The sequence below is a fragment of the Cydia amplana genome, chromosome 24 (assembly GCF_948474715.1).
Source record: "Cydia amplana chromosome 24, ilCydAmpl1.1, whole genome shotgun sequence".
Taxonomy (NCBI): Eukaryota; Metazoa; Arthropoda; class Insecta; order Lepidoptera; family Tortricidae; genus Cydia; species Cydia amplana.
Window position 1 is genome coordinate 6177267 of NC_086092.1, and position 16703 is coordinate 6193969.

Consider the following 16703-nt stretch of genomic DNA (forward strand, 5'->3'; position numbering starts at 1 on the left):
GTAAGAAGGCGAGCTCGTCGTCCACCTCGAGGAGTGGCAGCGAGCGGGGGCCTGCGAACACGCCTGCAATCACAGACACGGCTTAGAGTTGCCAGCACCCGGGTTAGTTGTTCATTATGTATACATGGGGTAATTAGTATGTAAGAAGAAGGCGAGCTGGTCGTCCACCTCAAGGAGACTAGCTTACATTTACTAGCAGAATGTACTATGTACGCGGCACCGCGATATAATACATTCGGTAGAGACACACTGAAAGAACACGAACTAAACGACGTCGAACTCAAAGATGTCCTTCTGTTCTGCAGGAAGAGCCCCACTTAAATCTTTATTTTATTCTGTTTTTAGTATTTGTTGTTATAGCGGCAACAGAAATACATCATCTGTGAAAATTTCAACTGTCTAGCTATCACGGTTCGTGAGATACAGCCTGGTGACAGACGGACGGACGGACAGCGGAGTCTCAGTAATAGGGTCCCGTTTTTACCCTTTGGGTACGGAACCCTAAAAAAAGGATGAGTATAGTTTTCCTGGTTAATACTGACTGACAAATTGGTTTGACCAACTATACAATGTTAGATGATTTATAATCCAAAATAATTTGATTAGAAACATTATTTAAGCAGCTCAATGAGTAGAAAATCTGACGCAACACTGTATGACATTGAGCTGTTAGTAAAAACAGTTTATTTAGAAATTTTCTTTCAAAATTGCCTTGTGATTTTATTGTTATTGTGTTAGTAACTGAGATACTGTAACTATTAACAATGATAGTACCATCCGCTCCATAGAATATTAATAAAGTATGCATTTCCATAATAAATACAAGCACCAATCCAACTAGAACGGCAAAAAAGATTTGCCTACCTTCAAAGGTAACATTTTGCAATTCCACTTTTTTTCCGGCCAAGTTGGCAGCAATTAATAATTTCAGCGTCGAGGTATTATTCTCGTTTGTAAGGATCTTCATTTTTATTCACTTTTCTATACTTTTAGACAAAAATAGTTTTTATAACCTAACAACCGTACACCTCATAATCCACCTCACGAAAAAGTGACACATGAATTGACACATAAACCTATAAATAAAGAAGATTCACTGTAGAATACGGTTATGCAGCAAAAAGTGGTACTTCTTGAAATAGGTGGTTAATACTCACCTGTCTGAAATGTTTGAGACATGGGTTTTGTAAACGAAATTATTCATTTTTACTAAATGCTTTATTATATAAAGAAATATATAAACTTTTATTTATGATAAAAGTTAAGCAAAACAAATAAATTATATCTTAAACTTTATAAATATTTAAATTTAAATAAATACAAGAAAATAAATCTTGCAGTTTCTGAACGCACACCAAATTGTCAAGCTCGCCTAGGGCTGCCAGATCGTAGAATTGGATACGAAATTCGTATAATGGATTTTTTTCGTATCTATTGCGTATAGGTATAATTGGATACGAAAAAAACACTGATGTCAAAGTTGTCAAACTACTGACAATACTTCGAAAAAACAAAACAGTGTGTCAATACTGATATACATTTAATGGAACGGCAACTACTTAAATACACGTCAACGTCAGGGCTATAATTTCGAAAATCGAAGATCGCTAATTGCAGGCGTCCCTCTCTGTCACTCTTATTACGCCTTCACTAGAATAAAAGAGAAAGACCCCCGCAATTTGCGAATTTTGATCTTCGTGGTAAGACCCCAGTTTTTTAAAATATCGATTTAATATTAATCGATTTTTTTTAATAGGGATGTTTCCTGTACTTAAAATAAATTATTTCAAACCGTGCACGAAATAAAGCACCAGATAATTATTGGAAAAACATAGACAGCAGCTATTTTTAAACACAATTTGTATTTAATAAATCGGATTGAAATATAAAAAGTAGGTGAGTTTACCGTGACGTCACTACATTCGTTTTCATATAAATTCCATATTAGCAAATTGTTTTGACAGTTCTAAAAAAGAAGCTGATTTGACTAGTAGGAATGTAGCCTATTGTGTTCTCGTATATAGCAATCGAATTTCGTGACACTGGATCGTATAATCAAAAATTATGTACTGGCAGCCCTGCTCGCCAACGCCATTACGCCAAGGTCGCGTCAGTCAAAGGAGAACTTGATTTGTGTTATTATTTATTGATACCAATTTAAGATTTGGTAAACATTATTTCGTGAATAATTAACACAAAAAGCTATTCATTTTAACATGGAAAGTAATAAATCAGATCCCTCTATCATATGCAGAACTTGCATGTGCGAAGGTGGTAATATGAGATCAGTGTTTCACAAATTGCAAGACGGAAAAAGTGCTACCGATTTACTTGAAATCATTGCAAATATTACCATTAACAGTGATGATAACCTTCCTAAACAAATTTGTGATAAATGCGAAAGGTTTTTGTGTAAAGCTGCTTATTTTAAAAGTCGTTGTTTGGACGTTGAAGTGAAGTTAACAAAACTATTTAATAATGAATCTCGTTCAAGTTTATCCTTAATAAAACATGAAAATAAAGCGCCAGAAAGCACTGACGAGCCGTACCAGTGTTCAATTTGTTTCAGTAAATATTCTGAAATAGCTTTATTAGAAAAACATGTGTTTAACTTTCATCAATTAAAAAAAGTATCACTATTCAATGAGTTTTCCCTATTTGCAAATGCCAAGGCGAATTTAATAACTCTGGAGACTGTGTCAGAAAAAGAAGAAAATGAGAGTTTAGTTAAGGAGGAAATAAATAGTGATTATGTTGAAGACAGTAATTTTGATAATGTATATTCAGAGCACGATGCTGAATCTCTACTGATCGAGTTTGAACCTAAAATAGATAAAGACACATTCGAAGCGCCAGTAATGCCCATAGACAACGACAAAATAGACAATTTAGAAAAAGAGAAATACGAATGCGGAAAATGCAACCATAAATTCAAATCGGCAAATTCTCTGAACTTACATAAACGAAAACATAAAGAAAAAAAAGATATTGAGAAGAAGTACCAATGTTCTTTATGTATGCGTAAATTTATAAGTAAATCGGGTTTGACGAATCATTTGAGTATACACGGAACGAAGGACGATGTTAAATACACTTGTGGTAGATGTAAGAGAGAATTCAAACATAAAGCACATTTAGACAATCACATGGTGACGTTACATGCAAATGAGAAAGGTTTCACTTGTGATTTTTGCCTGAAAAACTTTGCGACGCAGGAAAGTTTGGAGATTCATAAGGATTTGCATAAAATTGATAAGAAGCATTCATGCCAGTATTGTAATAAGTCGTTTTATATGCTGTCGACGTTGACTGATCACATCAGGTAATATTTTTATGTAGTTATTACTATTGTACAATTTGTACACCTTAAGGGCTGATTTTACGGCGCGCGAACTTGCATGCGATTTTAGTTACATGCGGACTGTTGGTTATGTCCAATTCAATCGACCGATCCACACCCGCAACCCGCAATGTAACTAAAACTCGCATATTTATGAGTTCTCGTATCGTCTAATTGAGCCCTAATTTAATTGCTCTTTTAGCACTGACTGCTAACCCCCAAGCCCCAAGGATGTGTCAAACAAAATTTACTAATCCTTTAACCTTTTTGTGGTGATCACTACATTCACTACTCCTTATAAAACAAAGTCCCCCGCCGTGTCCGTCTGTGTGTATGTATACTATGTATATTTGCGATAAACTCAAACTTCTGAACGTATTTGCATGCTGGTTATACCTATCAATAGAGTAATTCTTTAGGAAGCTTTGTTTTCCTCCGAAAGTGGTGCCGTCTCCATACAAATACTACAACATCCATATTTAGCGGTATTATTTAGTATGGAGACAGTCGCTATATGACAGCACCGCTATCCTACGAAAACCGATCTTTAGTGTATAATTTGTTACGGTTTTGTGTAACCCTTGAGCTTCGCACAGCTGGGGTGGGTCCAAAAAAAAGTAGCCAAAAACACCTCACGTGATTTGTGAACAGCCCCAAAGTAGGGTAAACAAAAGATGCCTTATTTTCATACAAAAATGTAAACTTTCAGGACGCACACCGGTGAAAAGCCATACTTGTGCTCCACCTGTGGCCGTGGCTTCAGCCAGAAAACTAACTTAGCCCAACACATGCGCCGCCATCTTGGACTGAAACCATTCGCGTGCGATCACTGTACTCAGAGGTAAGTAAAGCCACACCTGGGGGCCTATGCAAGATGACAATAGACTACTTTCCTACTAGTCAAACACAGAAACCGCCTTGGTCTGTGTAGTCAAATCGGTGACACCGCGAAAAATAGTGTGATCCCCCTACAACGCGATTGGTTGATGATTTCGCATCACGCGCGCTATTGGTTGATGAGTTCGCATTACGCGCGCTATTTTTTTTTTACAGATTCGTGTCAAAAGGCGAGCTAGTAGCCCACACACGAAAGCACAGCGGCGCACACCCGTTCATATGTGACGAGTGCGGTAACGGGTTCACGACATCCTCGTCCCTGGTCAAACACAGACGGACACACAGCGGGGAGAGGCCGTTCGCCTGCGATCTGTGCCATATGAGGTAATCATTGAAAACACTCCGTATTTCTATAGAAAACATCCTGTATATCCATAAAAAAAGTAGTTTAATTGTAATTTTAAGTTGTTTTTATTTATTGTTTTTTTTGTCATGTTTTTGTACCATATATATGAATAAATGTGTTATTCATAAGTGCCTTGTAATATGCCTAAATTAAATCATATAAAATACTTTGTATACATTAGACTGTCGCATCTAAAGGAGCCCACTGATTAACAGTCCGCCGGACGATATCGGCCTGACAGTTAGAACAAAAAGTTGTCAGTTCCGAACAACTGACAGGCCGATACCGTCCGGCGGACTGTTAATCAGTGGGCCCCTTAAGATTATGTTTTGCCAAGAAAATTCTGACCTCTGGATTGAGTCAGACGACACAACGGAACCACTATGTTATATCGTCGCCCAAATCTAATGTTTAATTTGTCATTGGGGATCCGGTCACTTACGGCCACATTCATTCTAAGGCCAAGTATTATGAACGGCCACTTCCCCGATGGGCTATTTCCTTTAAGGGCCACTTACAAACAACATTCCCCGAAAGGCCACAATCCTCTAACGGCCTCTTCCCCTTAGGGCCACTTCCTCAAACGGCCTTTTCTCTATGGCCACTTCCTCAAACGGCCTTTTCCTCTTATGGCCACTTCCTCAAACGGGAACTTCTCTATATGACAACCTTCCTCGTAAAGGCATCGTTTTGAATGAGCACAATATCAATGATGATGGTCATTCACATTCTTCTAGAGATTGTCCCGGCTTATTGCTACTGCACCATTTTAACCCTGGAGTCCGCTTGGCAACCTTATCACAATAATTGGCGTGTGCACTAGAGCTTAAGAAAGCAACTGACATCGGAACTTCCAACCGAGAGGGTAAAATAGGCTTTATTGAAAATATTGGAGCTAGGCTCATCTTCCTTAAGGATCCAATAGTTACCTTTACAATTTCAACATTAAGGAGCAGTGGGCGAAGATCGGACTATTTTTCTATTGTTTGGGAACAGGGATGTTGCGGATGCCGATTTTTTGACATCCGCGGACGCGGATCAGGATTTTTAAAGGCTCGCATCCGCGGATGCGGATGCGGATGTCAAGATAGATAAGATACATAAAAATACGTCAAATATTATATTTTAGTAATTTTTATTTCAAAAAACCGGCCATGTGCGAGTCGGACTCGCGTTCCAAGGGTTCCGTACATTAAGTCCCACTCACGCTTGACTGCTCATTTCTAATAGGTTTTTTTGGCTAATTACTAAATTACCTAGCAGTTTAGCACTTAGGTACGCCGATGCTAAGACGTTCCTGTACCGACCTGTTCCACATCCGCATCCGCATTAAACTCCGCATCGATTTTATGCGGATGCGGTTACAGATGCAGATGTTGAAAATAATGCGGAAGTTCCGCGGTTGCGGATGCGGATATTCGCAACATCCCTGATTGTGATTGGGAAGCATTCACGGTTTATTTTTTTGCTTGTATCTAATAAGGTTTTCTTAAAATGTTAATGATTATATTAAACAAGTAAATATGAAATTTAGTTGCTACGCATATTTTTTAAAACGTCCAGCAATAATCCATTTTTGCATTAGGTACAAGTGTTCAAATTTCGAATTTAGTCGTTATTTCGCGGGAGAAGATCGGACGTTCACGGGATAAGACCGGTAACCTATTCACTTCAGATGTATGATTCCTGGGAATTTTAGTCAGCCCTGGTTCAACTAAAGGTAACCTTTTGGTTTTTTTAGGTACCTTTTTTATAATATAAGCGAAAAGAAGTAATTCAGGGTGTAAGTAATCGTTAATTGTAGCCCAGGCGCGATCACTCTGTAAATATAACAGATATCAGAAAACTTTAAACTGATATCGAAAGTACTAGGATTTAGTAGTGTAGTAGTAGTGGCCAATCGGGGAATTGGACAAACTAGTAAATTTTGTAGTGGCCGTTCGGGGAATTGGACAAACTAGTTATTTTAACAATGGCCGTTCAGGGAATCGGACAAACAAATAATTTTTACAGCGGCCGTTCGGGGAACTGGACATAGAAGGAATTCCAACAGTGGTCAATCGGGGAAATGGCCGGATAAGGAAACGGACGAACTAGGAAATGGACCATAAAGGAATTCGGAAGGTGGACGTTTAGGGAAGTGGCCGTAGGTGACCGGATCCGTCATTGGTTTATATTTGTAGTTTTATTTGTTTTCTTGTATTCTTGTTCTGTAGTTTCACAGTGCCTTGGTTTTTACTGGTTTAGTAGTGGTAGTGGTGGTAGTTCAACTGGTTTTTTTTAATGAAAAATATTTATTGGTTTTTGTACAAGTTTTACAAGTGATAGGTTGGGATCTTGTGACAGAAAACCCCGCTCTTCCAAAAATGCAAGGGTTTAAACCAATATGTTTGTGTAGGTATATAAATCAAATACTTAAAACTTCTAAATATTTATTGTACTCGTAATACTCGTAATAAGATTATCCTTAACCTTTTCGACGCCGTGTCAAACAAAAAAGCTGTCACGCTGACGCCACGTCACCGAAGTGTCAAAACTGAAATTGAACTTCATGCATATGCACGTAGGTCTATGTTGCTTTGTGGTCTGTGACTGATTAATCGGTCTTTGGCGTTGAACCTACGGCGCGGATATATCGGTCATTGGCGTCCAAAAGGTTAAGTACATTATTATTTAATATTTTTCGACAGATTTGCAGCCTCAGGCACCTTAAAGAACCACCGTCGCACACACACAGGGGAGAAACCTTATCAGTGCATACACTGCGAGAAGGCCTTCGTGCAGAAGAACGATCTCGTCTCACACGTCAGGTGGGTGACTTTTACCAGTATTACAGTGAAATCTCGATAATCCGGCACTTCGATGGTCCGGTATACCCAGTAATCCGGCACTAAAATTGGGGTACAACAGTAGAGTTTTGTTTGAATTTAATATTTTAGTAAAATTTAATTCTACGACATGCTAAAAGACACATCAATAATATGCAGATGTGCTTTTAACTACCAGTAATCCGAATTTTCCAGTAATCCGGCTCTCGTGTCAGAATTAATGCCGGATTAGTGAGATGGTGACTCGCTCTTATGGCTGTACAAATAAGATCGTGTCAGATATTTTTGCTGCCTTCGTTGTGTAACATATTATTGCAGGTGACTGTACCATAAACGGAGAAATACCGGTAAGTGCGAGTCGGATTCGCGTTCCAAGGGTTCCGTACATTACCCAATTTTTAACAATGTATTTTTTTATGTGGAACGAGAATGAAATGTCTTTAAAAAAACGCATAGGGGTCGGATCAAAAACTACGTAATTAAGTCCGACTCACTTTTGCTGCACATTTCTAATAGGTTTTCCTGTCATCTATAGGTGAATAACTATTTTGTGTATTTTTTCGGAGATAAAGGGGAATGGTCGGACAGACAGACAGACGCACGAGTGGTCCTATAAGGGTTCCGTTTTTTCCTAGGTACAGAACCCTAAAAAGCGCTACAAATTTTCAAAAACTGCAGGCTGAACCTACTGCGCCTTAACAATCTACAATAAAATGCCTGTTACAGATGTCACAATTGCTCATTTCGTCGCTATACTTACTAAACCTCATATCTGCAACAATCATTTGATGGAAATGTCGCTTTTCTTTCATTCGGAATACGGGTGTTTTTGTCATCAAATGAGTGTTGCAGATACGAGGTTGAGTAAGTATAGCGGCGATTTGCTATCTATTTTAGTATATTTTGTTATTAAATTCAACATGTGTTTTCCCCTATGAAATGTTAACAGATGTCACACAGGCGAACGTCCGTTTGTATGCAACGTGTGTGGCAGCGCGTTCCGCAAGCCCGCAGCATTACGGAGCCACGCCAAAATGCACTCTAGAGACAAAGAGATCATGCCTTACTGATAATATACGGAATATTACGCGAAACACTGCGTAGGGGGCGCCACTTGCACAATCCGTCACAATCTAAGGGTTTACCGCTAACGAGAGTCGCAATTTTGTTATCCAACCTCTCTATCACTTGCATATTCGAGCGATAAAGAGGCAGATAGCCGAGTTTCGATCTTGCGTTTCCCGGTAGGCTGGCGGCAAAACATTGCAGTAATACTCCCTATTGAAAATAGACGTCTAACTACATATATGACGAAAAACAAAAGGAAGATTTACATACAAAATGTCTGCTCTATTTTTTTATGTAGTTATTTTTTTTGCAACGAAAATTAGTACCAGACCTACTATATAGGTATTTATTATTATATAGGTATGTTACTTAACGTCGTAAGGCCCAATGTGCATTACAATGTACACTCTGTTTCAATCGAATTCGAACCTTTCAAAAACTACATAAGGTAGCATTTCTTTTGTTTAATTGTTTTCTGAAACAAACGAAAGTATCCCTTATCTACTATATAACAGGGTTCAAATTAAAAATAAGAAAACTTTTGGCCTTAACACATTCATAGCCACCCAGCCAAAAAAGACATCCGCGCCAGGCCACATCAATTTCGTCATATAAAGCTGTAGTACCACGATCTCGACTATCGGGTCGTCCGGCCTGGGAACGAAATCATAAAATACCCGATATTCGGGTTTTCGGCACTGAATGTGTTAAGAGGTTAAATATCCATGATAAATTTCGTGTTATTTCAGAATATAGTTTTAAAATTCATGTGAATTTCATTAAATTTATGTGAATTTCATATGAACCTGTTTTTGTACAATAAAGTGATTTACTACTACTTCTAAAATGAGAGAAAGAACTTCTATTGCATGTGCGGCTAAGTTCAGGTAACCCGATGATTTTGTTTTATGCGTAATAAAAGTATACATTTTTATTGAAATTATGTACAGTGCCAAATATTTTTACTTGTGTTCTCATTAGAATTAAGTTAATTTATGTAATTTCACTAGTGTTTGCTGTTTAAATGGGTTTGGCAACTGTCAAAGGTTTGCATAGATGGCGCCATCATAGCTTGCCCCTTTTTCTATGAGATTTGGCTTAAAAGGCTGGCATCTAGGGCAATAAAAAACTAAAATTTGACACTACTTCTACGGATTGACAGGGCAAGCTATGATGGCGCCATCTGCTAAATACTTCGACCGGCCAACCCCATAAAGGATTAAACATAAGAAACGCAATAAAACAAATAAGTATAAAAAGTGTCACATTTATTTCATTACAAAATCCTCATACTTTACAACTACCCACGATCATTGTTCAAACCAAAATAAACATAATTAATATATTGAAAATGGGAAAAACTAATTTTCTACTGGCGGTTATAAGTTTATAAGACTAAGTGCCAGTTGCACCATCCGCACTTGACAGAGTGATCAACGTCACCCGGCGGTACTATGCAACTTTCCATACAATAAAATTTAGCGAACTTAACTGTTTGTCATCACAAACAGTTTGGTGCAACCGACCCTTATTCTTATAATTCTTATAAACCAGTCATAGATGGTAGGATCCTAATGGGAACACCCAAATATTCCGAAATATGTTTTTCCGACTTTCATAACCTCGATTTTCATAATCCCGATTTTTAGGGTTCCGTAGCCAAATGGCAAAAAACGGAACCCTTATAGATTCGTCATGTCTGTCTGTCTGTCTGTCCGTCTGTCTGTCCGTCCGTATGTCACAGCCACTTTTCTCCGAAACTATAAGAACTATACTGTTGAAACTTGGTAAGTAGATGTATTCTGTGAACCGCATTAAGATTTGCACACAAAAATAGAAAAAAAACAATAAATTTTTGGGGTTCCCCATACTTCGAACTGAAACTCAAAAAATTTTTTTTCATCAAACCCATACGTGTGGGGTGTCTATGGATAGGTCTTCAAAAATGATATTGAGGTTTCTAATATCATTTTTTTCTAAACTGAATAGTTTGCGCGAGAGACACTTCCAAAGTGGTAAAATGTGTGTCCCCCCCTGTAACTTCTAAAATAAGAGAATGATAAAACTAAAAAAAATATATGATGTACATTACCATGTAAACTTCCACCGAAAATTGGTTTGAACGAGATCTAGTAAGTAGTTTTTTTTTAATACGTCATAAATCGCCTAAATACGGAACCCTTCATGGGCGAGTCCGACTCGCACTTGGCCGCTTTTTTATTTATATGTCCGAAATATCGAAATTACGACTTTGAAAATCACGAAAGAAGAAAATCACGACTATGCTATTACCGAAAACTTAAAATCCGATTGTCATATGCACGAAAGCTTAAAGTTCCGATTTAAAAAAAAACCGAAAATAATTTTTCCGAATTTGTCTATTCCGAAAAAAATCATTGACCGATCGGAAATTCAGAAATTCGATCTTTTGTAAACTCAGAATAATGAAATTCGTGATTTTAAAAATAAGATTTAAACGCACTTAGACTTAAATGTATAACTAACGAAAATCCGAATCGGAGCACCCCACTATCCACGTGGTCTTGTCTGTCCTACCCCTAGAGTGTATGTAAAAAGCCGGAGGCGCGGAGGGGAAGCAGCCCTCGCCCGCCGTAGCAATGCGCAGAGCACAACGCGAGCCGCAAGCCGAAGCTGCGGAGGCGAGCATTTGTGCCTGCGCTTTGCTACGCAAGGGCGAAGGGGCTGCTTTGCCCGTAGCGCCGGAGCAGATGCGGAACACGACTCGATAAATTCGGAATTTTAAAAATGGGGATAGTTAAAATAGGAATCACGTCAAATCGGAATACAAAATTTCGGAATAATGACAATTCGGAATTCGTGATTTCAAGAATCGAAAATGTTAATTTCGGTATTTATCACTATCGGAATTTTTATATTCGGAATTATGTGGTTCGGAATTTTAAAAAATCGGCTTTTTTGCTATTCGGAAATATATACCTTCGTGATTTTCATCCTTCGTAATTACGACAGTCGGAATTTTGATGGATCGAGCATTTAAAAATCGGAATAATAAAGTTCGATATTCTAAAATTCGGCATTAAATATTTCGGAATTATGTAGTGTACCCGATCCTAATAGATGTGGTATACGCGTGCGTCCGTGAGGGACAAAAGTGACAAAACATAGGCAATGCGACACTATGATTGGTCGAATTTATTTGTCCACCATACTCCATACTAATTTATGGCGGGGAATAAAAAAATGTGAGACTGTGACAAGGACAAACAATAATAGCGCTTTCGCTGCTACTCCTACTGAAAGATACATAAGACTATCCCGTTCGGTCATTTCCCCCCACCCCTCATGCCGCTCCAGTTAACATACTATATTCATGAAACCAGTGGTTATCAACCTTTTCAACTTCAACGCGATCCTGTTACTTAATCTTAATTAATAAATTTGACGTATAAGGAATAGTAGTTTTACAATAAGCATCCAAACGTTTTAATTTAAGGTCTATTTTGGTTTGTACAGCTATTAATTCTTTGCTAGGTACTTCATTGATTGCCAATGTGTTGCCAATACTTGTGCGAGCGAAATAACAATACTATGTTCAATAGAATACACAAATGTACATGTAGGTACAAAAAAGCGGCGATCTTGAAAAAAACCGGTTATGTTTCCATATTAACCGGTATCAGTGTTTTAACCGGTTAATATGAAATGACTACTGATATTATATTTTTTTGACGATAGAACATTCTAAAACTCTTTTTCTTGAATACCTACATTTAATTTGTTTTATTTAACATGTACATTTGTATCGCCAGTTAGCTCGGACAAATCGACAGAAATATGATATTTATGTACTTTACGTGGTCCTGCTATAAATATATAACGTAAAGTAGCTACAAAATTACTCTTAAAGTCAAAAATAGGTTTACAACAGATTGAGACTATTCGGCAAAGTTGTCAGAGTCAGACGAAGCTAAAGTTCGTTTTTTTAGCATTAGAAAGAAAAGAAAAGAATGTAAAACTTGTAAAAGATCGCATAGGATTTATAATTCTAACATATTTGGGCTTTTTCTAAAATAAATATCGAAAACCCGATTCTTTCAAATCTGGACGTTCTTGGGCTCATTCTACTCAGAATCGACAGCACTCTCCATCCTACCATTAAAAAAAGATGTCCCAAAATTTTGTATGAAAATTGTACATTCCACTACGTCACGTTACATACAAGTGAAAATTTTTCTCATACTAAAAACGTGACGTAATGGAATGGACATTTTGGGACATCTTTTTTTAATGGTAGGATGGAGAGTGCTGTCGATTCTGAGTAGAATGAGCCCAAGAACGTCCAGATTTGAAAGAATCGGGTTTTCGATATTTATTTTAGAAAAAGCCCATTTGCTGTGACTTATTTTTCACTGGTGATTTTTAATAAAAAGACATCTCAAGATTGATTACGATTCTAATGCTAAAAAAAAGAACTATAGTTACAGTTTTTTGATATGACTTAATTTAGTATGACGTATTTTAATTAATTAAATGTATATGCTTCTACTTAATATTAAGGTATTGATATCTTTAACTAATCATCATTAAAATTTATACTTTGCCGTAAAGTAAATAAAGTACAAAATGCTTCGTATCTTTCTAAAAGTGTCACCATGGAATTTATCTAATCAACTACCATTTATTGATATTTTTTTCTTAAAATTAATTATGTAATAGAGTAAATTTTATTAATTTGGTTCCTACCTATGGACGTGTTTCATAGTATTGAGCTTGAAATTGAAATGTACTTACCAAAAACAATGACCGACAAATACGATCTACTTGTAGATATGTAATAAACGACACCTTTTTTTCTATTAATAATTTATAAATACTTATTAATAAATTAAGTTTTTAAACACAACTACTCTTGATATTTTTATATCCTCTCAGTAGATGAACGATCGTTTCATTTTCGTTGGAAATTCGATACATTTTATCCAATTTTTTTTTTGAGTTTTAACGTTAAAGTATCTCTTCTCTCTATCGCGATAATTGTATATATGTAATTGCCTATTTTGTAAAACATGCCATACGACTAAATAAATCGTAATTTTGTCTCAACTCAAGGTACATTATGTCAGAGCTCAATGTAAAAAGTTCATATTATCCTCGTAAGATCTACGACAATTTTTGCGCTGTTGTATTTGGAACTTGTTTTATATTTAAAGAGTTAAAATCTCAAACTGAATTTGTACTAGTACAGTCACGCTCCGTGATTGTTACGCAATTTAGGGTTCTAGTTAATCTGGACATTTCATAGCGTAAGTATGGAACAACCAATTTAGCTAGGACCCTAAAGTGTGGTGACTGGACAAGAGCAGGAGACTATACATAGCCTGTCATTGACAATGCTGTTTCTAGTTACATCTTGGTATCTGTTAAGCCTGTATAGTCTGTAGTATGGCCAAGTATGACGGATGTCATACTGATGTGCTTAGAATAGAATAGAATTTCTTTATTTGCCAGAATACGTATGGTACAGTTGTAAGATGACAACAGAAAAGGTTTTACATGTAAGTATCAGTATTCAGTCGCTTTCCGGATGCGGCACCTGTGATAACTTCCTAAGATATAATAAATACTTGTAATAGGTACAGAAGGTTCATTCTAACAAAACGCGTCTATTACGACAGATATGACCGCTAGGTGGCGCAAGCGCGAGCAGGCGTCCGTTCCGTAGCGGTGCGCGGCAACTACTATGGCTAGACACCAAAATTGGTGTGGGCCGCATGTACTTGTAGCGACGCGACGAAATCGCGGAGTGAGCCACACCTGCATAAAGCCGTATCCAGACGAGCTGGGCAAATCGACCGATTTGATCAGGAAAATAATTGGCGCCAATCTCATCTAGCGTCCACACGTACACAATTTAATCACCAATTTGCATTCCATCGATACTAACTTCGAATATTGGCATTTTTGTGTCCGCACCTGCTGAATTGATCGGGGAATCAAATTGGCGTTTGCGTCCGCACTGCCTGATTCGATCGGACAACTTCATCAGATTGGCGAAAAATTGTCTCGTCTGGACTCCACTTAAGAATACAAACTCAACACCATGAAACACCTCACTCCATCAAAGCTCAGTCCATTTTTGGCCATTCTCCGAAAATAAAACTCATCCTTAACCGAATATCACATTTAAAATAACGAACGAACTCTTGGGCCCTTTTCATTCAATACAAAATTGAGTATTTTCGTAATTTTACAACAGTTTTGAGTAGTACAGTCAGCAGCAGAAGTTGCTAAGCGGGCGAGGTGTTCAAAATACCTTGACGCGGTTATTCTCTTAACAATAAAGTCGCGTCAAGATCATTTTGAACACCTCGCCCGCTTAGTAACTATTGCTGCTGACTGTATAATGTTACGGGTTTAAAAATAATTATCTTTTTAACACACGGTCGTACGGTCAAAGTGAGTTAATACAGAAATATTTATACAAAATGTGTATATATATATATATAATGATATTTTCGTACTCATATGTTTTTAATTTTAACTTACTCTTTTTTAAACCTGAAAAAAAAAATGTAATGGTTTTAATAAGTTGTGAATGAAAATGTACATCGGAACGGGATTTGTGTTTCAAATAAATTTTATTACATATTATTGCTATTTTAATTTTATCTTTGACCACCAAATACGTCAACTATGCGCGCGGCTACAGGCCAAAACCAACCTTCTTACATACTGACAAGGTTCACATTGGCGCGCCGCACATGATAGGCGTGGCGACGATGCGAGAACTCGCATGCGAGTTTCATTACATTGCGTCATTTGATCGAGGTCTGTTTCTACACCAACACTGTGCGACAGAGGCGAGACTATATCGCTTCTGCCCTTAAGAGCGTCAGCGGTGTGTAGACTACCGAACCTATCGGCGAGTGAAGTAAACCTTACTACTTAAACATAAGATTGACATAAAACCAGGGCTCGGAAACCGTTTTATTTTTCAAACCGGTTTCGTTAATCCAACCGGTAACGAAAGGATTTCGTTTCCGTTTGCGGTTACCGGTTAAAGAACTGTTCTATTGTGACTCTGATTCATGCCAAATTCGTTCGCCATTCCGTTTTTGTGGAACGAAATTAACCGGTTAAATTGAAAATATCGAAGCGAGATAGAACGAGCAAGTATTGCTATCTCTTTCACGTATGACAACGAGTTTAACCGAGTTTCTCCGTAACCGGTATTATATCGTTCCATGCGAACCATAAAATTCCGTTCCCTCTTCTTACCGGTTAGGAGAGAACGTAATTTTTTAGTTCGCGTTCCATCAATTAACCGGTTTTTTAAGAACGAAATAATATAACGGTTTTGGAACGATATTAACAGGTAATCAATCCCGGTTCCGAGCCCTGCATAAAACCACGCTTTAGCCAGCCAGCTTGATCGATCTTGAACCTTATAACAAAGACGTAAAACCCACCGATGGTCAGCATTACGCAACACTATGCGACAGAGGCGAGACTTTTTCGCGGCTGCCCTTGGGTGCGTCCGAAACTTTGACATAAAACTACGCTATTAAAGGTTGATCGATCTTGAACCTTATAACAAAGACGTAAACTCCACCGATGGTCAGGCTTTGCACACCAACATTACCTATTGCAGGTTGATCGATCTTGAACCTTATAACAAAGACGTAAAATCCACCGATGGTCAGCATTACGCAACACTATGCGACAAAGGCGAGACTTTTTCGCGGCTGCCCTTGGGCGTGCCGGCGGTCTGCAGGCTCCCCGACCAATCGGCAAGTAAAGTATAACATAATATTGACATAAAACAACGCCTTTAGAGGTTGATCGATCTTGAACCTTATAACAAAGACGTAAAATCCACCAATGGTCAGCATTACGCAACTCAATTAACCGGTTTTTTAAGAACGAAATAATATAACGGTTTTGGAACGATATTAACAGGTAATCAATACCGGTTCCGAGCCCTGCATAAAACCACGCTTTAGCCAGCCAGCTTGATCGATCTTGAACCTTATAACAAAGACGTAAAATCCACCAATGGTCAGCATTACGCAACACTATGCGACAGAGGCGAGACCTTTTCGCGGCTGCCCTTGGGCGTGCCGGCGGTCTGCAGGCTCCCCGACCAATCGGCTAGCTGCGCCGAGGGCCGGTAGAACTTCTTCGAGGTCTTGTTAAAGATCGGGAGCAGCTCGTTCGCCTCGTTCGAGAGCGCCTGGATGAG

At 38.0% G+C, this 16703-nt stretch overlaps 3 protein-coding genes across 3 annotated transcripts in view; 1 reads left to right on the forward strand and 2 right to left on the reverse strand.

The window, feature by feature from the left end:
• Positions 1 to 1036, reverse strand: part of LOC134659277 (methionine--tRNA ligase, cytoplasmic) — a 48692-nt gene extending 47656 nt beyond the window's left edge. Inside the window, exon 1 of the mRNA XM_063514930.1 lies at positions 865 to 1036. Within this exon, the coding sequence (XP_063371000.1) occupies positions 865 to 967 (103 nt within the window). The 5' untranslated portion in view covers positions 968 to 1036. The remainder of the gene's footprint in view (positions 1 to 864) is intronic.
• A 1125-nt stretch (positions 1037 to 2161) lies between these two features.
• On the forward strand, positions 2162 to 8481 carry LOC134659048 (zinc finger protein OZF-like). Its single transcript, XM_063514656.1, has 5 exons — positions 2162 to 3322; positions 4050 to 4181; positions 4394 to 4561; positions 7274 to 7393; positions 8361 to 8481. Exons 1-5 carry the CDS (start codon positions 2217 to 2219, stop codon positions 8479 to 8481), a joined length of 1647 nt encoding a protein of 548 aa, XP_063370726.1. The 5' UTR covers positions 2162 to 2216.
• An 8045-nt stretch (positions 8482 to 16526) lies between these two features.
• Positions 16527 to 16703, reverse strand: part of LOC134659234 (pyruvate dehydrogenase (acetyl-transferring) kinase, mitochondrial) — a 35599-nt gene continuing 35422 nt past the window's right edge. The window contains exon 9 of the mRNA XM_063514872.1: positions 16527 to 16694. Within this exon, the coding sequence (XP_063370942.1) occupies positions 16527 to 16694 (168 nt within the window). The remainder of the gene's footprint in view (positions 16695 to 16703) is intronic.

Excerpts from the sequence above, each read along its gene's own strand:
- LOC134659048 (XM_063514656.1), top strand. The coding sequence starts at position 2,217 with ATGGAAAGTAATAAATCAGATCCCTCTATCATATGCAGAACTTGCATG. Across the intron at positions 3,323-4,049 it reads ACGTTGACTGATCACATCAG|GACGCACACCGGTGAAAAGC; the intron begins GTAATATTTTTA and ends GTAAACTTTCAG. Across the intron at positions 7,394-8,360 it reads GATCTCGTCTCACACGTCAG|ATGTCACACAGGCGAACGTC; the intron begins GTGGGTGACTTT and ends AAATGTTAACAG.